Source organism: Rhinolophus sinicus, linkage group LG14 (assembly GCF_036562045.2).
Source record: "Rhinolophus sinicus isolate RSC01 linkage group LG14, ASM3656204v1, whole genome shotgun sequence".
Classification (NCBI taxonomy): Eukaryota; Metazoa; Chordata; class Mammalia; order Chiroptera; family Rhinolophidae; genus Rhinolophus; species Rhinolophus sinicus.
The window spans coordinates 53,415,266-53,441,670 of record NC_133763.1 but is presented as its reverse complement, the minus strand read 5'-3'; the positions used below and the strand labels follow the sequence as shown (position 1 = coordinate 53,441,670).

At 59.7% G+C, this 26,405-nt stretch overlaps 3 protein-coding genes across 12 annotated transcripts; all 3 read left to right on the top strand.

Annotated features, from left to right (window-relative positions):
• Positions 1-240: 240 nt before the first annotated feature.
• SHC1 (SHC adaptor protein 1) lies at positions 241-10,283 on the top strand. Of its 6 annotated transcripts, none has more exons than XM_074318663.1 (13): positions 241-394; positions 3,690-3,857; positions 4,390-4,460; positions 4,973-5,036; positions 5,185-5,304; positions 5,644-5,697; positions 5,879-5,930; positions 6,093-6,219; positions 6,985-7,183; positions 7,271-7,340; positions 7,423-7,554; positions 7,712-7,950; positions 8,696-10,283. In XM_074318663.1, exons 2-13 carry the CDS (start codon positions 3,693-3,695, stop codon positions 8,822-8,824), a joined length of 1,422 nt encoding a protein of 473 aa, XP_074174764.1. In that variant the 5' UTR covers positions 241-394; positions 3,690-3,692; the 3' UTR covers positions 8,825-10,283. The 6 variants fall into 6 exon arrangements, with proteins under 6 accessions (XP_074174764.1, XP_019567431.1, XP_074174763.1 ...); XM_019711872.2 differs by having other exon boundaries at positions 7,420-7,554; XM_074318662.1 differs by lacking the exon at positions 241-394 and adding an exon at positions 1,388-1,749 and having other exon boundaries at positions 7,420-7,554.
• Positions 10,284-10,715: 432 nt separating this feature from the next.
• On the top strand, positions 10,716-14,794 carry PYGO2 (pygopus family PHD finger 2). Of its 2 annotated transcripts, XR_002135853.2 has the most exons (4): positions 10,716-11,021; positions 11,450-11,499; positions 12,075-13,801; positions 13,900-14,794. XR_002135853.2 is itself a non-coding variant. In XM_019711873.2 (3 exons), exons 1-3 carry the CDS (start codon positions 10,919-10,921, stop codon positions 13,140-13,142), a joined length of 1,221 nt encoding a protein of 406 aa, XP_019567432.1. In that variant the 5' UTR covers positions 10,716-10,918; the 3' UTR covers positions 13,143-14,794. The 2 variants fall into 2 exon arrangements, 1 of the variants encoding a protein (XP_019567432.1); XM_019711873.2 differs by having other exon boundaries at positions 12,075-14,794.
• Positions 14,795-15,591: 797 nt separating this feature from the next.
• PBXIP1 (PBX homeobox interacting protein 1) lies at positions 15,592-25,569 on the top strand. 4 transcript variants are annotated; one of them, XM_019711866.2, is made up of 10 exons: positions 15,592-15,679; positions 17,928-18,014; positions 19,605-19,731; positions 19,984-20,048; positions 20,121-20,286; positions 21,667-21,900; positions 22,279-22,361; positions 22,462-22,593; positions 23,217-24,430; positions 24,917-25,569. In XM_019711866.2, the coding sequence occupies exons 2-10, from the start codon at positions 17,964-17,966 to the stop codon at positions 24,996-24,998; spliced, it is 2,154 nt and encodes a 717-aa protein (XP_019567425.2). In that variant the 5' UTR covers positions 15,592-15,679; positions 17,928-17,963; the 3' UTR covers positions 24,999-25,569. The 4 variants fall into 4 exon arrangements, with proteins under 4 accessions (XP_019567425.2, XP_019567427.2, XP_074174602.1 ...); XM_019711868.2 differs by having other exon boundaries at positions 22,279-22,322; positions 24,917-25,193; XM_074318501.1 differs by having other exon boundaries at positions 15,643-15,679; positions 19,322-19,731.
• Positions 25,570-26,405: the final 836 nt, after the last annotated feature.

The following is a 26,405-nucleotide window of genomic DNA, read 5'->3' as shown; positions in this document are numbered from 1 at the left end:
CTGGGCTTCCTATTGGGCCCCTCGACTTAAGGCGGGACGACTCCACTTTCAAGCCTCCTATTGGCTTAGATTTGCTTCTCGTAGAGTCCTCATTGGAACGCACTCCTTGCGTTTCCCAAGAACGGGCTTAGGTAAAAAATAGGCCTCTTATTGGCTGGCACTGCTCTGTGAGCCTTCTCGCGCTGCCATTGGTTGATTCGGGAAAGTGGGCCGGGTGAAGGAGGGACTGTGAGGTAGAGGGTCAGGGGTTAGCGAGGCCGGAAGTGAGTGCAATAAAGTTTCTCCAGGGAGGCCGGGCCCGGGGAGAAAGTTGGAGCAGCGACCTAAGGAGGTAGTGGCGTGATCCAGAACCAAATCAGCCCGCGGTGCGGTGCAGCGACTCCATGAGGCCCTGGTGAGTTGGGACTTTTTTTCTCCCTAGGTGACCCACTCCTCCACCCCGGAACCCCTCTCCCGGGACCCTACTTCCGGTCTTCATTTATAAGTCCCGCCCCCTGAGACCCCCTCCCCGGAAGTCCCACCTCCCAACTTCAGGGGCTCCCTGAACCCCGACTTGTCTTCTATTTATTGTCCCTGACCCCACCCTGTCACCAGCTTTCCTGGAAGCCCCACCCCCTGACATGCTTCCAAGCCCTACTACAAGAAACCCCACGTTAGTCCTTCCAATTCCCCGAAACTCCGCCTTAGCGCGATGATTCTCCGCTAACTCCTGTCTGTCAAAAAGCCTATCTTCCAAAAGGGCAAAGCCCTGCCCCTCAAATAGCTACAGTATTCGAGTTCGTGAAGCCACGCCTCTCTAGGGGCTCCGCCCCCTACAAGCCCCGCCCCTTCCTTAATCCACGTCTGATTGTCCAGAAGCCTCGCCTCCTAGTAAGAAGTTTCCGAGGCTCGCGTCTTAGGGGACCACGCCCCCTCAGGAGGTTTATCCTTGTGGGACCCAGGGCTTCGCCTCAGCTTTGTCAGAAACTCCACTTGCTGATGTTTCCCTGTCCTTTTTCTCTTTTGGGCCTTAGGCTCAGTTTTCCTGAGCTGGCAGGCTCCGTGGGGTGGGCAGTCCCCGTTCCCGTCTCTGGCTCGGAGGGACATTAGAGGCAGCCCCTTCCAAGGGTGGACCTTCTTCTTCAAGGGGCTGGACTTGGGGTTTGGCACGAGGGTGGGAGAGAGACTTGCTCACAGATTCCTAGCCCCCCTCCCTGAGTTGCCCTTCCCAGAACTGACCCACCCCAGGAACAGCTGTTCTGTTTTATACCTGTACCACGCGCGGGATTTAAGTAGGGCCATTTATTCCTTGTGACAGGAGCGCAAGTTTGCTACCACCAGAGAAGGGTGTCTTGGGGTGGGTGTAAGGAACAGTGACCTTTTTGCTGTTTGATTTTTTTTTAAGGGGCCGCGCAGCCCCCACCACTCTGGCTCTTCCCCTCCCCCTCACCGGAGTTCTCGTCTGGGCATTCCTTCGGGTCCTGCTCGCCCAGCCTTCCCTTCTGGAAACATTCCTGAGGCTTTCGCCATTTCCTGCGACTTCCCGCCGCTCTCGTCTCCTCCTCCCTGCTGGGCTGAGGAGGCACTTGCAGCTTCTCCCCCACACCCAATCTCCCAGACTCCCAGGAGGCAATCTCATTTCTATGCAGATTTAAAGAGCCCTACTTCCTCTTTCTTTTTTTCCAAATGCCCACACCTGTTGGTCATTCCCTGCCTCTGGGTCCTGCGGGCTCCTACCGTGCGCCCATCGCTCAAGATGAAGACATCCTGGTGTGTGCGCGCGTGTGTCGGGGGTGTGAGGTTATGGCTGAATCCTTTCCTTTCCTCGCGCTGAGCTGTAGGAAACGGAGGGTTAGAATTCCTTTCCAGGAGTGGTGGAATGGCAGAGCTCTCCTCTGACGAGGACGCAGGGGAGGGGAAAGGGCTTAGCACAGTATCGGACACGTCTTAAGTGCTAATATTGTGCATTGTTATAATCATATGACTATCGGCATCTTTTTATCTTCTGAAGTAATTTAAAGACGGTGAGCCTGGTGGGCATTGGGTATCTTACTTCTTTTCTGGTCACTTTCCAACTTCCTCTATGGCTCCCGCGGCAGAGCTGTGGCAGGAAGCAGTGGGAGGAAGGAATGGGTTTGGGACCGGTGCCCTGTGTCCAGCCTCAGCGCATGGACCCTGGCACCCTTCTCCAGTACTTAGCACAGATTTATCTTCTGCCCCCTTCTCCCTTCATGGTCTGTAGCCCCCACTTCTCTTGGAGAACTGGTTCATTCTCCCACCTCCAGCCAAGCTGCGCCCCTGGTGTGAGGGGCACTGTGCTCCCTGGTGGACACGTGTACCCTCTTCGGAGGGCATGGCATACCTGGGAGGTGCAGGGAGCTGACCTGAGTGTCAAGAGTCCTGCTCCCCCATCTACCCTTGATAGCCGGCTTTGCTAAGGGGGACGGGCAGAAGAGTGCTTGGTGGCCGGCACTCCTTGGCATAGTAGGTGCCACGCACAGAGAACAGGACTCCACCAGCCTGCCCTGTGCTCCAGCTCCTCTCCCTGCTGCACCACCCAGGGTGGACTTTATTCCCCTTACCTCACCAGCTGTGCCCTTCCTCCTGGCCCCTCTGCACCCCCTGGGACCACTTCCTTCTTTCCCCATTTCTTTAGCTCCTGTCCACAGCTGTTGTGGCAGACGACGCTAATGGCTCGGGCTCCCTGGGGCCACCACCCCACTGTATGCTAGTGGTGGGGGGTGGCCTGGGCCGGAGATAGGGGACTTTTGAGTGTTCAAGCGGGACAGGAAGGGAAATGCTGAGCTCAGGGATCCCCTCCCTTTTCCACCCCCAGCTGCCTCTGTTTCCTCCCTCACTCCCCCCCAGCCTCCCACAGCTTCCTGCTCCCTTTGCCTGCCTGTGTCCGGTTTGGATTGATCCAGACCTTCTCTTACCCTCCTCCTTTCCTTCTCACTCCTTGGTCCTCCCCTCCCACCCCTACTTTACTCCTCCCCAGATTACTAGTTGTTTGTATGGGGGCAGTGGTGGTGTGGGGGCTCATCCCTCAAGCCTGTGAGTCAGCACTGTCCTCGGGATTGGTCTCTCGCATTGGCTCCCCGCCCCTGGGGAGGAGCCAGGCAGCTCTAGGTCCAGCCCGTTCTTCCCTCAGCCGGAGAAGAAGCTCCACGCTGGGCGGGGATGGGGCCGGCAACAGTCTGGGTCTGAGCTGGAGGAGCTGGAGAATCCAGAGCCACTGGTCCCTCTCCCTCCCCAGAACCCGTGAGATCCCTGGGCCATAACGGGCCGATCAGGCCAAGGGCCTGGGGATGCCCCTGCCTGGCCCCCTTGCCCTGACCGGCAGGGGGGCCGGGCTGGGCAGCAGCCTCCCTCTCACTCCAGCCATGGATCTCCTGCCCCCCAAGCCCAAGTACAACCCACTTCGGAATGAGTCTCTGTCATCGCTGGAGGAGGGGGCTTCAGAGTCCACCCCACCAGAGGAGCTCCCCTCGCCGTCAGCCTCATCCCTGGGGCCCATCCTGCCACCTCTGCCTGCGGACGATAGTCCCACTACCCTGTGCTCCTTCTTCCCCCGGATGAGCAACCTGAAGCTGGCCAACCCGGCTGGGGGGCGCTCGGGGCCGAAGGGGGAGCCAGGCAGGGTGGCCGAGGATGGGGAGGGGATCGTAGGGGCAGCCGTGCCAGACTCAGGCCCTCTGCCTCTCCTCCAGGACATGAACAAGCTGAGTGGCGGCGGCGGGCGCAGGACTCGGGTGGAAGGGGGCCAGCTGGGGGGCGAGGAGTGGACCCGCCACGGGAGCTTTGTCAATAAGCCCACGCGGGGCTGGCTGCACCCCAACGACAGAGTCATGGGACCCGGGGTTTCCTACTTGGTTCGGGTGAGTGAACGTCTCCCACTTCCTCCCAGACCCCCCCAGTGCCTGCACTCACTCTGGCTGTGTGGGAGTCCCCGGCTCATCCCCAGCGACTCCCGTGAGGGCAGTGCCCTGTTTCCTACACCTGCCTGGCTCCTTCTCCAATTCTGCAGCCCCTTCCCTCCCAGCTCTGCCTGGGCCCCCCTTCCCTCTTGTGACTCCCCCACCCCACCCTCACCCCTCCATGCTTAGTACATGCCCAGCCCATGGAGCACCTTTAGTAAGTGTTGGGATGAGTGACTCTTGATTGTTCCCTCCTGTCTCCTCCCCGTGTCTAGAGATGTCACTCCATTCCCGCCCCCCCTGCCTGTCACTCCTCCCAGATGCCTCATGGCCTGCTAGCTCGCCCTTCCCCTCTCTCCTCATTCCCTGTTGTCTTGTGTGCTGTGGGCTGTGGCAGCACCTCATCTGCACTGTCCTTAGGGACATGTAGAGAAAAGTCCCAGGCCCCTTAGGCAGGGGTGGGGGCGGCGGCTGACACCCCCCTTCCCCTCAGTACATGGGCTGTGTGGAGGTCCTGCAGTCGATGCGAGCCCTGGACTTCAACACCCGCACTCAGGTCACCAGGTCAGTGCAGGGGTGAGGGGTGGGGGCACAGAAGGGGAGCCCGGTGGGTCCCTTGGTGCTGGTGCTGGTGGTGGCTTATCTGTGGGTGGTAACGGGGACTGAGAGAAAGTTAAGGGAGCGAGTCTTAAGTCTGAATGAAAAGTGGCGACTCTGGCCTGGATCCTTCTTACTCATCCAGCCTTGGGAGTTGTGGGGGGAGGTGGCAGAGGCAGCTGGCTGCTGGAGGTTGAGTAGAAAATGGGGGTAGATGGAAGGTTGCTGCTGCCTTTGGGAAGGGAGTGGGACATTTGGTAGCTGGAGGGGGTGGGGCCAGCCCATTGAGGCCCTAACCCAATCAGCCAGGAAGCGGCCTCTCAGTGTCATCAAATATTAAAGGCCCTTAATTCAATCCACCACGACAAAGAGCCTGGAGTGCCCCTGGAGTCTGGCCTGGCCTTCCCCTCCCCCAGCCCTGTGGCAGCCCCAGCCCAGTGGGAGGCCGGCTCTGGGTCTGAGCACCCCTCTTTCCCCAGGGAGGCCATCAGTCTGGTGTGTGAGGCTGTGCCAGGTGCTAAGGGGGCGACAAAAAGGAGAAAGGTACCCGGGGGCGATGGGGCTGGGGGTGCTGTGGGAGGTGCAGAGGGGCTGGGCAAAGGCAAGTGTGGGGAGAAGGCCCGCAGGCAGGAGGGGGGGTTTCTGGGTGTTGGGAGCCCCCCGTTTCTGAGACCCTCGGGCCCTTCCTTAGCCCTGTAGCCGCCCGCTCAGTTCCATTCTGGGGAGGAGTAACCTGAAATTTGCTGGCATGCCAATCACTCTCACCGTTTCCACCAGCAGCCTCAACCTCATGGCCGCAGACTGCAAACAGGTAGTGGGCTGGGCAGGGCCTGGCTGTGAGGGGGCTGGGCAGGGGCCCAGCAGCATTGGTGGGGGGCTAAGCAGGGACCTGGCTGTGAGGGGGCTGGGCAGGGCCCAGCAGCATTGGTCGGGCGCTAAGCGAGGACCTGGCTGTGAGAGCGAGGGTCTAGGAAAGGGCTTGGGTGCAGCAGGACAGTAGGAAAGGATATTAGGAGGATGTGGGGTAAGAAGCCAAAAGGACGAGGTGGGGACTGCCGGTTTTGGGCCGGGTGGGGGGCACTCAGGTGAGCCTGAGGCTGTCTGACATGCGTCATTCCCTTCCTTCTCCGCCCCCTGCCCTAACCCTCAGATCATTGCCAACCACCACATGCAATCTATCTCGTTTGCATCCGGCGGGGACCCGGTGAGTTGAGGGGCAGAGCAAAAATGGTGGGAGAAGAGTAAGGGGCAGGTTGGGAAGACGGGCTGGCGGAACGGGCATGCTAGGATGGGGGCTGCATCTGGAAAGCACTGGGATTGAGGGGTGAGGCGTGAGTGGGGCTACCCGAGGTAGCTAACTGGCCTCTCCTGACTGTCCTCCCCAGGACACAGCCGAGTATGTCGCCTATGTGGCCAAAGACCCAGTGAATCAAAGAGGTGAGGCGGTAGGGAGCGGGGTGGGGCCGGCTGGCGGGAGGCGGGTGAGCAGGACCCCAGGCCGAGCGGGGGCTCCTGCTGAGGAGGACGAGGGCCCCTGTCCATGCCTCCTCCCAGCAACCCTGCCTCAGAGCTCACTGACAGCCTCTGCTGTGCCCCCAGCCTGCCACATCCTGGAGTGTCCCGAAGGGCTTGCTCAGGACGTCATCAGCACCATTGGCCAGGCCTTCGAATTGCGCTTCAAACAGTACCTCAGGAACCCGCCCAAGCTGGTTACCCCCCATGACAGGTGAGCGCGGAGGAAGCTCGTGGGCCCCAGACCGGAATTGGGAAAGTAGGTCCGCTGTTCCCACACTTGGGCTCAGAATGGTTCAGGGCAGGAAGTAACCTGTGTGCCCTGCTTCCCACTTCCTGCTATTCTTACGTTTCCTGTGGCCGTCGGGAAAGTCACTGGCGGCTCTGCCTGCCGCAGGGCCAGCTCTTCCCTGTTTGCCTAAAGCAGTCGGGGGCCTGACGCTGCAGCCCAGCCCTGGCCAGACGTGCTTCTCATTCCTGGCTGCCCCGTGCCCGGCTTGTCCCTCTTTCTTGTCCATTTCTCCATCCTCAGGTCTTTGTTTTCCTGCCCCTAGAAACCATCTAGAGTTTGAGTGAGGGGTGATGGCTCTTTCCCGAGACCCCATGTTTCCTCGGGCGGAGACATTGAGCCTTGGAGGAGGCTAACGTGCTCTGGAGCCCCCCCCGCCCGCCCCCCCCGACAGTGTCGTGAACTTTAAAATCACACCTGCATTTACATCTCAGCTGCACCACTTCCCATGTGAGACCTCAGGCCAATCTTTCCACCTCTGACCCTGTTCTCTTGATGTGTAAAACTGGGGAAAGACATAACCTACCTTATGGTGTTGCCGGGAGGGTGAAGTGGTGTGTATGTAGCACAGCTAGCCTCAGGCTGACCCTACAGGAAACCCCAGTCCGTGCCGGTCACTGTTCCGTTGCGTCCCTCCCTCCCGCCCTCCGTCCGTCCTCCCACCACACTCCTCACCCCTGTCCGTCTCAGGATGGCCGGCTTTGATGGTTCAGCTTGGGATGAGGAGGAGGAAGAGCCGCCTGACCATCAGTACTATAACGATTTTCCGGGGAAGGAACCCCCTCTTGGGGGGGTGGTGGACATGAGGCTTCGGGAAGGAGCCCCCCCGGGGGCTGCGAGACCCACGCCGCCCAGTGCCCAGACCCCCAGCCACCTGGGAGCAACGCTGGTAAGTTGCTTGGACAGAGGTGGGCTAGGCCCGGGGTAGGAGTGGCTGGTGAGGGCCTCTGGTCCCACCCTGTTTTTGTCCTTTCAGCCTGTGGGGCAGCCTGTTGGGGGAGACCCAGAAGGCCGTAAGCAGATGCCACCTCCGCCACCCTGCCCAGGTAGGGAGGGGGTTGAGAGGGACAGAGCCAGGGGTGCAGGAGGCAGGGCTGGGGTCACTGGAAGCCTCCCTTCCCTCAGCAGGCAGAGAGCTCTTCGATGACCCCTCGTATGTCAACGTCCAGAACCTGGACAAGGCCCGGCACGCTGGGGCTGGGGCCGGGCACCCCAGCCCTGCTGTCAATGGCAGTGCGCCCCGAGACCTCTTTGACATGAGTGAGTGCTCCCTCCCTTCTGTGTCTGTCTGTGTCCTTGGTTCCGCCTCCCCTGGCCTGGTTGCTCTTTCCTTCCTGGCCTTCCCGCCCGGGAGGTTCTGGGTCCTGGGCACGCGTTGTACCATTGGCCTGTCCCAGCCCTGTCTCTGTATCCCCAGAGCCCTTTGAAGATGCCCTTCGGGTGCCGCCCCCTCCCCATTCTGCGGCCATGGCCGAGCAGCTGCGGGGGGAGCCCTGGTTCCATGGCAAGCTGAGCCGCCGGGAGGCCGAGGCGCTGCTGCGGCTCAATGGGGACTTCCTGGTGCGGGAGAGCGCTACCACGCCTGGCCAGTACGTGCTCACCGGCCTGCAGAGCGGGCAGCCCAAGCACCTGCTGCTGGTGGACCCTGAGGGTGTGGTGAGTGGCCGGGGCCTGGGGGCAGGGCAGCAGGGGAGGCGCCGTGCCCTCCTTTGCAGTCTGACCCTCCCCTCGTTGCTCCCTAGACTTGCATGGCTAGGCACCTCTACATCTTAAGGTGCCTGGCGTCCCCCGTCCAATGGCTGAGGGTTCCTTCGTTTCTCACGTCCCTGAGGCTGAGCTGTGTTGCCGTCAGTCCTGGCCAGCCCATAAATCCCCACACTTTATGCCCAGGAACCATCTCACTGGAGCCCCACTTTTGACAAATGAGGAAAGCATCCTGGAGAGGCTGTGACGCTCAGTGTCAGATGGCTACACAGGCTGGACACCCCAGGTGTCCTCTTGTAAGAGGAGTCGGGGGCTCCCCCCTCCTGCAGACTCAGGGCTCAGCCCAGTGCCCCCCATAACTTTGCTCTCTCTTCCATAGAAGCTGCAGCCTCCTTTCCACATCCATTTTGTACCATGTACCCTCCCCTGAGACTTGTCCCTTCCTCCAGGTCAGGGGAGGGGTGGCTGGCCCTCAGCTTCATAGCTTCTGACGTCCCCTCTGCCTTCTCCCGGTCCCTGGCCTGCCCGTTCCCATGGCTGCCTCTTCCTTCCTTCTCTGGAGAAGCCTCAGTGAGCAGGGCTGACGGCCCTCCCACCCCTGCCATCTTTTTCTCCTTCCTCAGCTTCCTCGGCCTTGGGGGCTGAGGTGTTACTGGGCTCTTCACCTGAATCGCCCCTGTCCCTTCCCACTGCCCAGGTTCGGACAAAGGATCACCGCTTTGAGAGTGTCAGTCACCTCATCAGCTACCACATGGACAATCACTTGCCCATCATCTCTGCGGGCAGCGAACTGTGTCTACAGCAACCCGTGGAGCGGAAACCGTGACCCGTCCCAGGTGCTTTCCAGAAGACACCCTGCAACTTCTTCCACTGTTTCCTGACTGTCAGGACCTCACTTGGGAGTGTTCTGTGGGCCTGGGCTTGGGCCACAGCTGGGGGTAGTGTGGACACTGGGTTCCGTCAGCATCCGGCTGAGGGAAAGGGTTTGAGTCAGGAGCCTGGGGTAGAGTCCTCCTCCCCAAACCTCACCAAAGTATTAACGTAGAGTGGCCCCCTTCCCAGGGCCTTTCCTGTGCCAACCTGATACCCCTTTCCCCGAGAAGGTGGGTGCTCGAGGCCTGGGCAGTGTGCCTCATAGAAAATGTCCTGTGGTGACAGTTGGTCACCCTTCCAGGGAAGGGAGAAGAAATCACACCTTCGGTCTACTCCTGGGCTCAGGGTGCCCCAGACCCCTCTCGACAACCCTCCCTCTCAGTGTTTAAACTTTGTGCCTTTGACCATCTCCTGGGTCTGAAAATATTTTATGCAAAGAGTTCTTGGGCCCCTGAGGTCAAGGATGGGGGCGCTGACACCTTGGCTTCTGGGACCCTGTCCTCTCCTTGCTCAGCGCCTCCTCCAGTTTAGGTTGGGAAGAACGGGCAGGGATGGCAGCGGTCCCTTCTCTCGGGGCATATGCCACCCATAGAGGTTGCCTCAGAACCCCCCTCCCGGCCAGGGGGGAGACGGACCCTTCTTAGCTCAGTGCCTCCTGGCTGGGGCCCCTGATCCCAGGGGTCTGTATATACATTTCTATGCCCCTCCCCTCCCACGTCACATGCATGTTATATTCTACAGCCAAAGTGTAGCCCTTCCTCCTGCGTCCTCCGCCCTGCCTACCCTGCTGGGGTGCAGGGGGATGACTGACTGGGTTTCCACAACTATTAGCGCTCCCAGGTGGATTCTGTGGAGGGGGAACGGGCATCGAGACTCAAACGCAGTAGACAATCCCCACATGCCATCTGTAGATTTGGAACTGCATTTATTTTTTATTTTATATGCATATATTTGAGGGCTGTAGATGTACTTTCCTAATGTGTTTTCCATGGCTTATTGAGCACAAAATGATGGTAACCCATTACATTTATACATCACCTCTTTGACTTTTCAAAGCCCTTTTACAACTGTTGGCGTTTTCCTCACCCCAGCCTGTGAGGCAGTGGGGGCCGGCAGCATTATCTTCTCTGAGACCCAAGGCAGAGAAGTCAATAGTGAACCAGGACCAGAAACACGTGGGCCTCCGACCGCGAGGCCAGGAGGCGGAAGTGCAGCTGGGGAAACTTAAAGCCTGCAGTGACTGCGTCCCTGCCTGGGGCCACGACCACGGAGCAGCCGGCCCTGCGCGTCTCTAGGCCTGGTGGCTAAGGGGCAGCTGACTGTCCTCGCCGCCTCATTTTTGTAGTTTGGGTGTTCTCACGGGTCTTACTTATACCAAAGGGAAAAAAAAATTAAAGTCCATATTTCTTCTACCTCGGCCTCTTAGTTCTCGTCGCTGCCTATTGTTCGCCGTGGGGCCTCCGCGGCGGAAACCAGCTGGCCTCGCTCGGGCCGGGCTCCAGCAGGCGACCGCGCGCGACCACTGGGGGTGCGTGGCCGGGAGGGTGCGGCAGGGCGGCGCCTGCGGGACCACTGTCCGGGGGGCGAGGTTCGCGTGTGCAGAGGGGACCCCGATCTCGAGCGGCCCCGCGATGCCAGCCTCTGGGCGCGCACAGGCACGCCCGTCGGCCCGGGGTGGTACGGCCCGGCCCGGAGGCAGCCGCCGCCGTCTGCCCGGAGGAGCGGGCGCGCGCCGCTGCCCCGTAAGACACGGCCCCCCGCGCGGCCGTGCAGTGGTACGGCCCGGAGGGGCTCAGAGCGTCTCGGCCGGTCCCCGCCCTCCCCCGCCGTCTCGGTGGTGGCGGCCGAGCCGAGTTCCGGTTCCGGTGGCTGCGGCCGCGGGCGGGAGGGCGGGCGGTGAGGCTGGGGCGAGCGCGCACTTGGCAGTCGGGCTCGGCGGCTGCCTCTCGCCGCGCTCGGGGTGGTGCCCCCGACTCCCTTTCCCGGCGATGATGCGACCCTTGGGCGCGTCCGTCCCCCGCCGCCGCTGACCCGGGTCCCCCACTCCATGGCCGCCTCGGCGCCGCCCCCACCGGACAAGCTGGAGGGAGGTGGCGGCCCCGCACCGCCCCCTGCGCCGCCCAGCACCGGGAGGAAGCAGGGCAAGGCCGGTGAGAGCGCCGAGAAGGCTGGGGCTGGAGAGACGGAGGACTTGGGGACCTCGGAGGGAGGCTGGGCGGGTGGAGGGAGGCGGGGGGCCTTAGGCCGAGGGGCCTGAAGGGGATGGGTGGCTGAACCCCTGCAGGGGTTGGGGGCAAGTGTCATAGACTGAGAACCTTAGGGTTTGGGGGCACGTGGAATTCAGGAGCTACTTGGGAGTCTGAGGGTGTCAAGAGATGGGGTGTCTCACCGGGAGGGAAGAGGCCGCTGAGAATGTGGCCCTACAATTTATGCTTCGTATTACACCTTTGTTAGTGTTTGTTAAGTAAATAAGCAAGCGGATGCTGAAGTTAGAAGCGTCCCTCCGGAGCGCCGCTGGGAGGAAGGCGCTTGGGGAAACCTCAGGGAAACTTGTGTCTGCCTTTTGCTGCTCTTCCAGGTTTGCAAATGAAGAGCCCAGAAAAGAAGCGAAGGAAGTCGAATACTCAGGTGAATGAATGGTGGCTGGTGGGCAGGGGGAGCCACTCTGTCGCTCCAATATGTGTGTGTCTTGGTCAGGTGCAGGGAGAGAGAGCTGTCCCACTTGCTCTGTTTCCGGTCCTTTCCTTCAACTTCATGATAAAGTGGTGGTGGTGGTGGGTGGGAATGAGACAGTTTGACCAACTATCTCATCAGTCAGGGTTAGAATCTGCCTCTCCCATTTTTCCTGGTTTGGTTCCCTCATGATGGTAATTTAACACCTACCGCTTACCGTTTCTGGGTGCTTGGGATTGTGCTAGAGTGCTTTAGCGGTTTGGGGAGATGGCGTGGTCTAGTTTACAGATGAGGACGCTGAGGCCTCAAGTGAAACGCCTGCGTCAGGATCCTGAGGTTATGCAGTGCCCTAGCTGGGGCTCGCAGTAGGTCTGTGCTCCACCCTCTGCTTTCTGAGGTCCATCTTGATTTCAGACCTGAGCTGGCTGGAACCAGCCTCCAGAGTGTGGATGGACTGTGTTTCTGCTGCTCTCCTGGCCTAGCATGCGCCTCCCGCCATGACCCTCTCTTCCTCACCTGTCCCCCACTAGGGCCCTGCGTACTCACATCTGACGGAGTTTGCGCCACCCCCGACTCCCATGGTGGACCACCTGGTTGCCTCCAACCCTTTTGAGGATGACTTCGGAGCCCCTAAGGTGGGGGGCACAGCCCCTCCGTTCCTTGGCAGCCCTGTCCCCTTTGGAGGCTTCCGTGTACAGGGGGGCATGGCAGGCCAGGTGCCCCCAGGCTACGGCACTGGGGGTGGAGGGGGTCCCCAGCCTCTTCGTCGACAGCCTCCCCCTTTCCCTCCCAATCCCATGGGTCCTGCTTTCAACATGCCCCCCCAGGGCCCTGGCTACCCACCCCCAGGCAACATGAACTTTCCCAGCCAACCCTTCAACCAGCCTCTGGGTCAAAACTTTAGTCCTCCTGGTGGGCAGATGATGCCAGGCCCAGTGGGGGGGTTTGGCCCCATGATCTCACCTACCATGGGACAACCTCCCAGAGGGGATCTAGGCCCCCCTTCTCTCCCCCAACGCTTTGCCCAGCCAGGGGCACCTTTTGGCCCTTCTCCTCTCCAGAGACCTGGCCAAGGGCTCCCCAGCCTGCCCCCCAACACAAGTCCCTTCCCTGGTCCGGACCCTGGCTTTCCCGGCCCTGGCGGTGAGGATGGGGGCAAGCCCTTGAATCCACCAGCTCCCACTGCTTTCCCCCAGGAGCCCCACTCCGGCTCCCCGGCCGCTGCTGTTAACGGGAATCAGCCCAGTTTCCCCCCGAACAGCAGCGGGCGGGGTGGGGGCACTCCGGATGCCAATAGCCTGGCACCCCCCGGCAAGCCAGGGGGCGGCTCAGGGCCCCAGCCCCCTCCAGGCCTGGTGTACCCCTGTGGTGCCTGCCGCAGTGAGGTGAACGATGACCAGGACGCCATTCTGTGTGAGGCCTCCTGCCAGAAGTGGTTCCACCGCGAGTGCACAGGCATGACAGAAAACGCCTACGGGCTGCTGACCACCGAGGCCTCCGCCGTCTGGGCCTGTGACCTCTGCCTCAAGACCAAGGAGATCCAGTCTGTGTACATCCGCGAGGGCATGGGGCAGCTGGTGGCCGCCAACGACGGGTGATGCTGGCCAGGTGGCCCAGGGAAGCGCACACATCCCTCCCTGCTCTTCCAGGGTGATCGTCTCCCTGTCTGGCTCCTGGTCCCTGTTTCCACTGGCTTCCCATCCCCCTGGGGCAGAAACGCAATGGCTCCTGGGGGCATACGAGGAATTGAGGTGGGCAGGCTGAAGAGCCTGGATCGCTCACTTTTCTGGAAACTTTGCGTCGAGATCTAGAGAGATCCGGGAAACCAAAGCGCTGCTGAGCAGAACCATTTTTTGGTGGCTGTCTCTGGAGGCGCAGGGTTTGGCTGCAAGAGAAAAGAGGCTGGAGGAAGGTCTGGGGGGCAGGGGTATCCCCTTTGCAGATGATGGATGCCCCCAAAACCTGTGCCTAACACTCCTATCGAGCCCCATAGCTCCAGCCTTAGCTTTTGGAGTCAAGTGTTAAAAGATTTCTGGCGAGAGGAGTTGGGGGTCTCTTCTCATCCCTGCAGTAGCCCTTCCATGGGCTCTGGGAAACAGCTTTAGGGAATAAAAGGGGATTTGCCCCTTTTCCTACCCTCCCCTTGTCTCCTCCAAGACCTGCTCAACTCCCCCCCTCTCAGAGAACCAAATAGCTTGAAGAAGCGGGCGAGTTGGCCGTGGCCGGTTCTTGGTGATTTGGGGCTTCCAGACAGTAGGTAAGATGCTGTCGGGACATATTTCCCTCGTACCAAAGTTACTGGTCCTTTCTCAGCCTCTCTTGTTTTTCTAATGACCATATTTTTGCCAAAAATAGGGATATATGGTCTGACAGACCAGAGTATTTGAAGTTTGGACAGTCCTGGAAGCCTGGACTCTTGTGCCCCTCGCCGTCTGTTGCACATGGTTCTCTGCGCTGGTCTTTACCTTCTGGCGCCCTTACTCTAACCCCGCCTCCCTGGCTTGAGTGAAGGAAAGCTTGAAAGGGTGCAGAGCCCTTATACCTCATTTCTTCTCCCGAAACAAGGATCCCTGTCACAGCCTGTGGGTGGCAGAGGCGGCAGGACCCCCATGGCTGAAGTACTGAAATGCAGCCCCGGGCCCGGGTGTTTTTGCTTCTCTCTCTCTCCGTGCTGTTCTTTTTACCTTCTCGGGCCTGGTGAGCTAGCAGTTCTCCTCTCAGCCAGAGTCCTGCACTGGGCTTTATTGGTTTGATTTGATTTGTAAAGCATGGGCTGCCAGAGATGGGCCTGGGGCTTGACCGGGAGCCTCTCACAGCTGCTCCCCCTACATCTCATGCACACATTCCTCAATGGGGTGGGGCAGGCAGGCCTGGAGTCGGTGGTCCCTGGACCCTGGGCGACTGCAGAACTCACCTGCCTGCCCAGGCGGAGCCAGCAGCCTTGGACTGTGAGAGAAGGGAGCGTAGGGGCTCTGGGCTTCTCTCTCGGTGTCCGCCCACTCTGAAACAGAGAGGGCAACCCCCCACTGTCCCACTTTGTGTTGTGTTAGTGGTTCTGTTTACCCCCTTTCATCTGTTGCTGTTTCTGAGATGCCTCCCCCATCTGGGCATTTTGTAAAGTGGCTCCTGGGGGAGGTCTGCTCAGTCCCGCACGCCATGCCACTGCTCTTTGGAAAAAAGTGGGGTTGGCAGAGATGTGGTGGGGTGGGGGGGCTCTTTTGTACGGTTGGATTAATAAAATGACTTGAAAATCCAGACAAGGACTCCTTGCTGTTCATGTGCACAAAGGTTGGAGTGAGTCGCTGTCCCCTGTCCCTCTTAGTGGGAATGTAGAGAGGTCGGCCCTTGAGCTGACCCGGCTTCTAGCTGCTGGGCCTGGGCCTGGGCCCCACCCTCCCATGTCCCCGCTGTGAGAAAGTTTCTTTTCTGAGCACATTCCTGAGCTGGGCCTGGAGCCAAGAGGGAGCTTTGGCTCCAAGGCCTGGGGGAGACAAGTGCCAAGTTAGTGGTTCTGGGTTTAGCCCCCACCAACCAACCCCCAGTTGCTTGGATTAGGGCTCAAGTGCATCTCCAAGGGTGGGGGAAGGGGCTGCCCCTGGCCCCGCAGATGTCATTTGGGGATACTTTTCAGACCCTTCCCCTCCCTTTTTAAAGAAGTATCAGTGGCATCCTTAGACGATGGCACTGGAGCAGGGTGGGCAGGGTGGCAGGAGGGCTATTTCCAACCCACAATTTGCTGCTTTCTCCTCCCCCAGCCTGCAGCTGTCTCTGTCTATCCCGGGACCAATCTGACCTGTGTCCCTGTGTCTCGGGAGATGTCACCCTTTGCCTTTCAGTTTGGGGTCTTCCCTCTAGAAACTAGACACTAAGAAAGGAGGGGTCACCCAAAATTCAGTTTACTGGAGCCCCAGTCTCCCGCTGGGAGGTAAGTCCAGGTTTAAGGGTGTTAGCAGGTTCCCCTTCCCCTCCCCTGGCTCTCAACTCCGGCTCTTATTGGCCAAAAGTTTCCGCCCCTTCAGGGAAGTTGACTTCCCATTGGTCAGTCCCTGGCACGTGACTCCGCTCCTTTCGGGGGCTGGGAACTAGGGGAGACAGCCACAAGTTCAGCTGAAGACTGAAGCAAGCGCTGGGTCAGGTAATGCCCTGGCGGGGCGGAGGCCCGCAGATCTGCTATGGGACGGAGGGTGACGGGAGAGGAAGGGCGGAACTCGAAGGGTTGGGCCCCGCGGGCCATCTACAGAGCTGCTGTCACTGCTGGGCCTGGGAAAGGGCCACCATGGGCGGCCCCAAGCAAGTGCTTGTGGCCCTAGGTCCTTTACTTTAGAGGTTTGGGGTAATAACTCTTAGAGGGCTTGATATTAGCCAGACCAGACTTCCCAGCTTTGTACCGGGTGGGAGAGCTCCCCCTTTAGCTGTCTTTTAGAACTAGCAGAAGTCTCTGACTCCTTAAAGGATGTTTTTGTTGAATCCTGCCTGAATGAAACAGGGGAGGAGTGGGGGAGGGAGTGGAGGTAGGTTTTCTTCCAAGAGGTGGATGATAAAAAAGATCTGAAAACACAGCAGGGAAGGGTAGAGATTAGACAGCAGAAGGAACTTCCTAATAAGGTAGTGAGATGTTGGCTTGGGAGGACTGGGGGGGGGACAGTGTATTTAGGAATCTTGGGTGAACCCACCCAAGCGAGAGATACCAGGACTTAGAACCCTGAGTGCAGGGGTTCCAGACTGGCTCCTGTTTGGGTCTCAGAAGTGTTTGTCTTGTTGACCCAAATACCCTTGCGGGTTTCCATGGAGACAGTGCGTCTTACATCACCCTGGTTGCCATGGTGCCTGGTTCTGAAGGACCTGAGCAGGCTGTACACAGCCAGGGATAAACAGGGACTTCAGCCCAAGCTGCTGCCACTTCCTTCCTGCCACCACCTGTTAACAGTCACACGCAGCAACTGGGGATGGGGAGATGATGACAAAACAGGGGGAGGGGCCTGTGAGCTGCACCGCCATGGCTCTGTGGATGCCTGTGGGAGCTGGTCAGGGCGTCCTGTCGGACTTGGTGTGGGGAGTCACTGGAGCCATTCTCCTGTGTCCTTGTGCGATGGGTGTGTGTCTGGGAGCCACGGGCACAGGGGAAGCCACCGTGAGGGTCCTTCCCTCGTCCTGGGCGTGGACCTTGAAGGGCCACGGGAGGTTATTAGGGCCCTGTGCAGGCCTTATACCCACTCACACGGAAGGGACATAGCGTGTGGCTTCCCAGGGAGCTCTGCCGTCCGTCTCCCCCAGCCTCACTTCCCTCTCCCAGGGTTTCCTTACGGAGTCCTCTCCCACTTGTTAGTCTTCTAGCCCCTCAGTTAGGAATTATTTCACCTCCTCTGAAGGCTCACAGTCTAAGTCTCTGGGGACACCTTGTCAGCTGCCCGCCTGAGGGGACAGTCTGAGCCTTGGAGGAAGGGGTAGGTCCCTCTCTTCTTCCCCTGCTTTGTGTCAGGCTTTGGAACTGGAGGGACTTCTCAGCCCCACCCTGTCAGTTCGGAGCAGATCAGCAGGGACAGGACCTCAGCGCTGATTGTTGTCCAAGCTTTGCAAACTGTCAAGTCTTTATACATGATAGTTGCCCTAAAGCCCTTTTCCCAGTCACCTTCAAGTTCCCTAAGACGAGACTCGGGATAACTAAGAAGGGAACAGAACTGAGAATGGAGGGTGAGAGTGACAGGAGATGGACCTAAGCTGCGCTAGTGGTCTCAACCCTGGCTGCGCGTGGGAGTCACCTGGGAGGTTTTTAAAAAGACCCGTGCCTGAGCCGGACACTGACCCTTCGAATCAGGATGTGAGGTGACTCCGTGTGCAGCCAGCATTGAGAAGCCCTGAACTCGACCAGACAAAGGACACGGTGGGTGAGAGACTTAGGGCTGAAGGTGGTCCTGGAGTCTTCTCTTCAGCCCTGGGGGAGGAGGTAGTGATTATGGGGAAGCCTGGGGGGCAGTGAAGGGAGGGCTGTGCTATTTTCCTCGCTCTTCCTCTCAGCTGTTCATTTTTGCAAGTCAGAGCCGCCGCCTTTCTGGCCTTCATCTGCCCTGATCATAGCATGAGGGAGTTGGCCAGTTATTCCCCAAAGCCTTTCCAGTGTCTGCTTCATCGACCTTTCAAGGTCAGTTCAGTTTCCCAAGGCCCTGTTGGCCCCTGGGAGAGGCAGACCTCTCTGTGGCTGTCAGCAGGTTCTGATTTGCAAGGCAAATACTGCCCAGAAGAGTTGAGGTGTTAGGGTCACAAGAACTGGAACCAGGCTGATTCTGGAAGCTTCTGCCCAGCCCTTGGAACCCAGCCAAGGCTGCTCTCTGCACCCTGACTCCCCTGAAGGGAGCTGGGGTCCTGAAGGGAGCTTTTCTCTGCAGGTGGCAGCTGTAGCAGCCTCGGGGACCTCAGCAACTATGGCCTTCTGCCCAGACTCGGACAATAGCTGGGTGCTCGCTGGCTCAGAGGTGGGAAACACAGGCCTAGGAACCACACGGAAACGGGATTCTTGCAGGGCTGGGATGCTTTGTGGTTCTGTCCCCTCCCTGGTCCTGATGGTCACCTGCATCACCTCCTGCTACCTGTGAGAGGCACTCTAGTGGCAGGGGAAGGAGATCAGGCGCTGGGACTTGGACCATGCCCGGGAAGAAGGGTGCAACTAGGATAAGCTGTGAGAGGCTGGGAAGAAATTCTGGTGGGAGATCAGCATGAGCAGAGGGGCTGAGGCAACAATAGGAAAGCCGTTGGGGGAGACTAAGAGGGGACCCATTGGATGAGGTGACGACATGGGTCAGAGAGTTGGAGTGAGATTGGGGGCAGAGCCCAGGAACCTCTGGATGAGGCCTGAAGGGCCTGCCTGGCTCAGGGAACTCACTGAAAGGCTTTGAGTGGGGGGGGAGGTGGGCAGGACACTCACTGCCCTGGGCAGAGGGTGAGGCCACTGCGAGGGCTGGGTGGGGACTGGGAGAGAGCGCTTTGCTGTCCAGGTGGTCGTTGGTGGGGCAGGAACCCCGCAGGCCATGTGCTCCCAAAGCCACTGAAAGGCACACGGGGGACTGAGTGGCTGGAGTTTGTCAAGGAAGCCAAGCCCCAGGGGCTTGGTGCGTTCTAACTGCCAGGAGGGGAGGAGATGCAGAGTTTGGGTGCCCTGGAGGCTTGTGGCAGAGGACAGACACCGTGCTCTCAGCCAGGGCCCTGGGGTGCCTTTGTTGACAGCTGGGCATGTCCCCTCGATGTCCTCCCCTGCAAACGGGGGTTTGTGATTGTTACCTTGTAGAGGTGGCTATGAGAAAAAAGTGACTTGAAAATTGTAAAGAAACACGCTAAGGTCAGGAGTTATTCTGGGAGGGGTGGAGGGAGCCATGGACGGGCCGCGCAGGCGGTGGGCCTGCTCGGAGGCAGGAGGGGCTGAGCCCGAGCAGCCAGCCCAGAGCACCGTGGGGCACAGGCCGTGGTGGCCTGGGCTTCTGCGAGCAGGTCCTGGGGAAGCTGCATGTGGGGCGTGGGGAAGGCCTGGAAAGCTTGGAAGGTCTAAGTGATGGGGGTGGCCCGTTGTGAGGGAAGACTGGGGAACGTGACTGTCGCCCCTCGGTACCTGGGGGACTTTGTTCTCTTGCCACCCTCCCACCTTCCAACCAACAACTGGGTTGGTCACTTGTGGGGAGCGAGGGAAGTGCTGATGCCCTTGGAAGGAGCGAGACCCAGGCTCTATCTAACCAGCGTCTGGTGGGGGCCGGTTCCTCCAGGGGTCCAGCGGTGCTTCTTCGTTTAACAGAATCTTGGCCTCTGAAAGTTCCTCAGAGAGGAAGTGAGGTTGGGGAAGGGCCAAAGGCAACGTCAAGCTGAGATGCTGCAGTGCCAGCCAGGACCACCCCCCATCCCCAGCCCCCTGCCTTGGATCCGCTCACTACTGAATTATTCTATTTTTGTGACACGTGGGTTGGGCTCCCTGAACAGTGTGGCTGGTCCCAGGGACCCTGGCAGAGCACCCCATGTTCCTGGTTTTGTCCTGTTTTCCTTGCTCTGGACACTCCTGCTTGTGCCCCGACCTCCCCCAGAGCCTGTCTGTGGAGACCCTGGGCCCAGAACCCAGGATGGACCCAGAACCTGAGAGAGCTCCCCAGGCCCCTCCGAGCCCCTCCAAGGCAGATGGTGGAGAATTAGCTGGGACTTTGGATGGAGAAGGTAACGGCCTTGCTGAGGCTGGGGTGCAGCCATCTGTCCTCCATGTTCTGGGGGTTCCCAGTTTCCTCAGGGAGAGGGAGGTTGGTTAGTCTTACTTCCCACGTTAACCTCGGTTTAAGACCTTCTTCCCTCATTCCATCCTGGCTTCTTCCTGCCCCTTTCAACCCAGTAGGGCCCACAGGAGCCCGAGGGTGTGTTGGGAGTTCAGTTGGGGGCAGCAGAGGTTTTCCTGGCCCTTTTCTCCCATCACAGAGACCCTTTTCCAGAGTGAAAGCTTCCCATCTGGTCCCACTCTGCCGGAAGAGACTGAGGCCAAGGTGAGGACCTTCACTTGGGGAAGGGGAGGAAGTGGGGAGGGCCAGGAGCTGCTCACACCGTGTCTGTATCAGGGCGTCCTGGAAAGTGATGGTCTCGGTATGGAGTCCCCTGGCCCAAGAGACACCGTGGCCCAGGGAGACTTGGAGGAGAGCCTTGTGGTGGCAGACCTGGGACCGGACACTCAGGACCTGAAGGATCAGAGCCCCCCCCAGAGCCTGCCCTTGTCCCCCAAAGCAGGTGAGAGTCCTCATCTCCCTTTGACGGTCCTTCTAGAAGGTACGGGAATGGGATTAGCTGTCGCTCCTGAGCACAGCTTTGGTCCAGGCCCTACGACTCAGGTGCTTCCTTAAATTATATCAGCAAATCCTTACCACCCCCCCAGGACACTGAGGCTCAGAGAGGTTAAGTGACTTGACCAAGGTCACACAGCTGGTAAGTAGTAGGACCCAGGTCTGGTTGACTTTCCTCTCTGTGAGGGGACCTCTCTCAGGAGTCAGCTCTCCTTCCCTGAGTCCCTGCCATGTGTTAGCTCTGGGCCTGGGGGAGGCGGGAGGGCGGATTGGTCAATGTAAGATCAATGTAAGGGGCACAGCACAGATGCAAAATGAGAGTCAGACCATGAGGGGTGCAAAAGGAGGTGTAAGTAAGGTGCTCCACAGGCGGGGAGGGTGGTCCGGTCAGGGACAGGCTGAGGAGAAAGGAGAGGCAGGGATGGCTGGCGAAGGGTTCACAATGGAGGTGACAGTTGAGTGGAGCCTGCAGCAAAGAGTAGGAGGCAGAGAACATTCCAGGCTGAGGCTGCAGCATCCGCAAAGGGCTGGGGGCCGCTGTCCTGTGCTAAGGAGGCCATATCCAAGGCTTGTGGCAGAGAAATTGAATGGTGACAGGTGGAGGAGGAGCCCGGGGCCGGGGACCATTTAGGAGGCAACGGCAGTGGTTAGGCAGAGCCCGTGACGACCTGACTAAGGCAGATCAAAGCGTGTGATGTTGAGGTGATCAAGTGTCGAGATGTGTGGGTGTGAGGCGAGGGCATAGGCTGGCTCCCTGACAGCAGTGTGCCTTTCCCTGAACTGGGGCAACACCACAAGAGAAGCAGTTTGGAGGGCCGTGCATTGAGTGCTTGGTCCCGCGGGACACCCAGGTAGGAGTGACTGGTGGGCAGGCAGACGTCCAGGCCCGGAGCTGTAGGGAGGACAGGTCAGGTGCTACAGATGAGGGCTTCCTGCGCCATCAGCGGTGTGGGTGACTGCACAGTGAGGCGAGCAGGGACAGAAGTGGTGCCAGGAGACTGCCACCTTTAGGCCGGGGCAGAGCCAGGGAGGAACTGAGCAGGAGCGGCCTGAATTAGGACGGACCCGGAAGATGGACGGACAGCAGGCGCTTGATGTCAGGCACACGTGGGAGGAAAGAGGGTGCTTTTAGGATGCAAGCTGCCCTTGTAGTTTGCAGGCTGAAAGGACTGGGGGTGGCAGGGCGGTCATCGACGACCAGGCAGATGTGGGCAGGGTCTCCAGGTGCCCGTCTCTGCAGTCAGGGCTGGGGACCTCCCTGTCCCCTCTGTCCCTGCATCCCATCCTTCCAGTTGCCTCACTGCCGTGTCCCCACCCCTTCCTCCAGCTTGGAGCAGGGAGGAGGCCCACTGCACTAGTAGTGGGGATGACACCGACGTGGACGTGGAGGGTCTGCGGAGGCGGCGGGGCCGGGAGCCCAGCGCCCCTCAGCCTGCGGTGCCCCTGGGTGTGGAGCACCAGGCCGCAGGCGAGGGGGTGGGCGGGGAGCTGGGCATCTCCCTCAACATGTGTCTCCTCGGGGCCCTGGTTCTGCTGGGCCTGGGGGTCCTCCTCGTCTCCGGTGAGTGGTGCCTCCCCACTGGGGTTGAACCTCTGCCCTCCTGCCCTTTACCTCACTCCACCCCTCTGATGGCCTCAGGTGGCGAGCAGTGAGTGGGGAGGGCCCTGGCTGGTTCCTGGCTGTCCCCTCCCAGCCTGAGGGAGGCTGATGGGGGGCTCTCTAGGTCAGAAGTAGGGAGGCTGGGGTTGTGCATTTATTGTTCAGTTACGCCTTGTCAGCTGTTCAGGGTAACCTGTGGCCCTTAACCTGGCTGGACCTCTCAGCCATGGGTGGGCCCAGGGCAGGAGGGTGATTGTGCATGGGGAGGGCGGGGGCGGGGGCTGGCGGAGTGGGCTCTGTGCGTCTCGGGGCCAGTTTCAGGACGTCACTTTCCTACAGGGCCCATGGAGGAAGTGGAACTGCAGGTCTTTCCAGATGCTGGGATGGGTACTGAGATGCTGGGTGCTTTGGGGGATGGACAGGTACGTGTGAGCATGTCCTTTAGTGTGTGGGCCGGGTGGGGGAGGTCGGGGCTGCCTGGGCTGTGGGGCAGAGTGGGGTAACTGGTTCCTTTGCCCTTAGGATGGGCTAAGGCAGCAGCTGCAGGCCTCAGAGCCCCCGGACGGTGTCCCCAGCTTGCAGAACATGGCCCTTCTGCTAGACAAGCTGGCCAAGGAGAACCAGGATATCCGGCTGCTGCAGGCCCAGCTGCAGGTGGGCATTAGCAGGAGGGGTGGGCTAGGCCAGCCTGCCCTAGGTCAGGGGTCTGTCCTGGTATCCTCCCCCAAAAGAAGTTTCCTGTTTACCCACACGCCTCGACCCTCTGCCTTTCCCACTATAGTCAGGTCATCTTCCTAGTTCTCTACTCATATCCCTCATGCTAAGGTTCAGGCCAGGGCTGACATACCGGTTTCATGTGACATGCCACCTCTGATTGATTGGTATGGTCTGCATGGAGCATTGTGTGGGGAAGGATTTGAAGACAGTGTCAAGGCTCAATGGGAAAGAAGTGCTGTGATCGACTGGTAATGTCTGTTCCGGGCGTGGGAGGTGGAACCAAGGCCACGAGTGCCACATATTGGCTATCCTTAGGTGAATCGCAGAAGTGTGTGTTTATGTAAGGACATGGAGGCTTGTGATGGAATTTGGGGACCCCAGGGTCTGGTGCAGGTTGTAGATGGGGAGGAGGATGAGAAGCAAGTCCTCTGAGTGTCCCAGGCCATAAAAGGGGCTTGGACCACCTGCTCACTGTACCTGAATGGAACTGAGCTAGAAGGCACTAGGCCCATCCTGAAAGGACTCTTCTGTGGTGCCCTCCATCGCTACCTCCATTCCAGGCCCAGAAGGAAGAGCTTCAGAGCCTGATGCACCAGCCCAAAGGACTAGAGGAGGAGAATGCCCAGCTCCGTGGGGCCCTGCAGCAGCGCGAGGCCTCCCAGCGGGCCCTGGAGTCAGAGCTGCAGCAGCTGCGGGCCCGGCTTCAGGGGCTGGAGGCTGACTGTGCCCGGGACACAGACGGGGTGTGCCTCAACTGGGGCAAAGGCCCGCAGGGTGGCAAGATCACCAAGGGGCAAGACCCCAGTGGGCAGGAGCCAGGCACTGGCTTCCTGGAGCAGAAGGAACGGCTAGAGACTGAGGCCCAGGCATTAAGGCAAGAGCTGGAGAGGCAGCGGCAGCTGCTGGGGTCTGTGCGGCAGGATCTGGAGCACAGCTTGAGGGATGCAGGCCGAGGAGACCCAGCTCGTGCTGGCCTGGCTGAGCTGGGCCACAGGCTGGCCCAGAAGCTGCAGAGCCTGGAGAACTGGGGCCAGCACCCTGGGGTCCCTGCCAATGCCTCAGAGGCCTGGCATCAGGAGCCTCCCTTTCAGAGTCCCAGAGAACGGAGTGGAAAGGGAAAGTGGCGGGATGGGCAGGGGAACCGGAAGGCTGAGCACTGGAAGCACAAAAAGGAGGAATCTGGCTGGGAAAGGAAGAAGAGCTGGGGGGGTGAGGAGGATAGGAAGGAGGGCAAGCCAAAGGTGGAGGAATGGGGCGGCAAGAAGGATGGTAAGCGACAGGGCCCCAAGGATGCCCGCAGAAAAAGTGGGAGCCCCCACTCCTTTGGAGAAAGGCAGAAGCACCCTCAGTGGAAGGAAGGGGCTAAAGACAGGCATGATCCCCTGCCACTGTGGGCAGAGCTGTCAAGACACAAGTACCGGGTACCCCAGGGCTGCTCGGGCGTGCATGAGTGTGCCCGGCAGGAGGGCCTGGCCTTGTTTGGCATGGAGCTGGCCCCAGTGCGACAACAGGAGCTGGCCTCTCTGCTGAGGACGTACCTGGCACGGCTGCCCTGGGCCAGGCAGCTGACCGAGGAGCTACCCCTCTCACCTGCTTACTTTGGTGAGGATGGAGTCTTCCGCCACGACCGCCTCCGCTTCCGGGACTTTGTGGACGCCTTGGAAGACAGCCTGGAGGAGGTGGCAGTGCAACAGACAGGTGATGATGATGAGGTGGATGACTTTGAGGAGTTCATCTTCAGCCACTTCTTTGGAGACAAAGCACTGAAGAAGAGGTGGGCAGTTGTGGGGGCGTGGGGTCCTGTGGGACAGAGGAGGCGGCGGGAGGTGGGGCGTGTGTGTGAATCAGCAAGAGCCCTGAGTCCAGGGCTTCCGATTGAGGCCTTATCTCCACTTTATTCCCCCACTGGCTTCCCTTAGAGAAGGCATCAGTGTATTTTTCTATCTTCCCTTGAGGGCAGGAAGCTGCCCTTGCTCACCACCCAGTGGTCCTGGGGAGTCCCCTTTGGGCTGGGGGCATTTTTCCTCCCCAGTTGTCATATCCCAGACATGTACCCGCCCATCCCCCACAGCACTCAGTTCCCACCTTCCTGCCGCCCAGGCGGGGGCTTCATCCTGGGAGACCAGGCCTGGCTCCCAATATGAGTGGAGGTGGCTGCCTTAGGAGAAAGAGGGTCCCCTCTCCTCAGAGAGCCCCTTCTCATCACATGGCATTGTCCTCTGAAGGCTCCTTCATGCCCCCGCCCCATGTCTCCTCACAGGTCTCAGAAGAAGGACAAACACTTTCGGAGTCCCAGAGTTGTGGGGCCCAGGGAGGAGCACAGCCACCACCTCAGGGGCTGAGCCTGGCTGTTATCTAACCCCTGGGGACTGTTACACTGCCATCTCTCCTGGCCTGGTTGGTGTCCTTGGATGTCCTTCACAGGAGAGTGAAATTACCCAGCCCTGCACTGTCACTTTGGCTAGAAAAAGGCCTGAGCTGAGCCTGCTTTGCTGTCTATGCAAATATATGCAAATGCTCAGGGCCCTAGGCCTCGACCCCTGGCAGTCTGATTGTGTTGCTCCAATGGGAAAGGGGATGGGGGAGGAGCCTGGCACTTTTTGGGGGGTGAGCTGGGGTGGGGGGATGACATTGTGATTCTGAAGCCAAAGAGCTTTCCTCCTGTGTGTGCTGCCCCAGCGTGGGTCCTGGAAGACACACCACCCGTGCTCCTGGGGTGCCCCCTGGGGTTTGAGAGTTGCTGGCTGGAGGCCCAGCATGAGGTCTTTCCCTGGGGTTTTGTTAGATTTGGAAGCAGCTGTCCCCAGGGGGTGAAGTCCCCTTTTCACCCCAGCTTCTCACGTGGCCTCACCTCCCCTCCCCGTTTGAACTGTAGACTCCAATCCCAATAAAATGCTGTTGTTGGAGCTGTGACATTGGATGGAGCTGTCACTTGGGCTGGTTTCTAAGCACAGGCACTGCCCCCCTCCCTCGGCCCTGGCACTGTCACCTTCTCCCACATACTCTGTTCTCCTCCCCTGCCCCTCCAGCACCTTCAGGCCCTCTGGGCTGGAACACCCCTCTGCTTACAGCTGCCTTGCCTGCACCCCTGGGAGACGTAGAAAAACGAGTGTGGGTTTTGGAATCAGTCCTGGGCCCAAATCCAGGCCGAGTGATCTTGGGCAAATTAATCTCTGGGAGCCTGCGTTTCTTATTCTCAAAAAAGGGAATTGAGAGGCTGGGGAAGACACAGAATAAAGCAATGTAAGCAAAATGCCTGTCCCGCATTTGGCACTCAAAAGTTATTTCACTCCCTTCAGGGTTTTGATGGGGGAGGAGAGGGCCCCCGCCAACCAGGCTTGTGGGTTGGGGAGGTGAGGGAGCCACTAGGTGGCGCCCTGGCCCCACATTTACTCCAGACCTCGCCTCCCCGACTGCTTAGTTCCCCAAATCTCTGACCCCACCCCACTGACCCCGGGCCTGCTCACTGGCCAGTTTCCCCAAAAAGATCCAGACCTCCCTGGGCTACGCCCTAGGGAGCCCTTCCTGACGGGGTTTCATGGTGCCATGGGCACATCCCCTGTCAAGTGCAGGGGACAGGATTTGGGGTGTGACTTGGGGTCTGGAGTGGTGTTAGTAAAGGGGACAGAGCCTGCAGGGTGGGAATTGATAGCCAGTGCTTATGTAACACTATGACGTGCCATTCACTGTTCAAGGGCTGTGGGCGAACCTGATCATTCGATTCAGCTGTGGGGTGGGGGCGGGGCGGG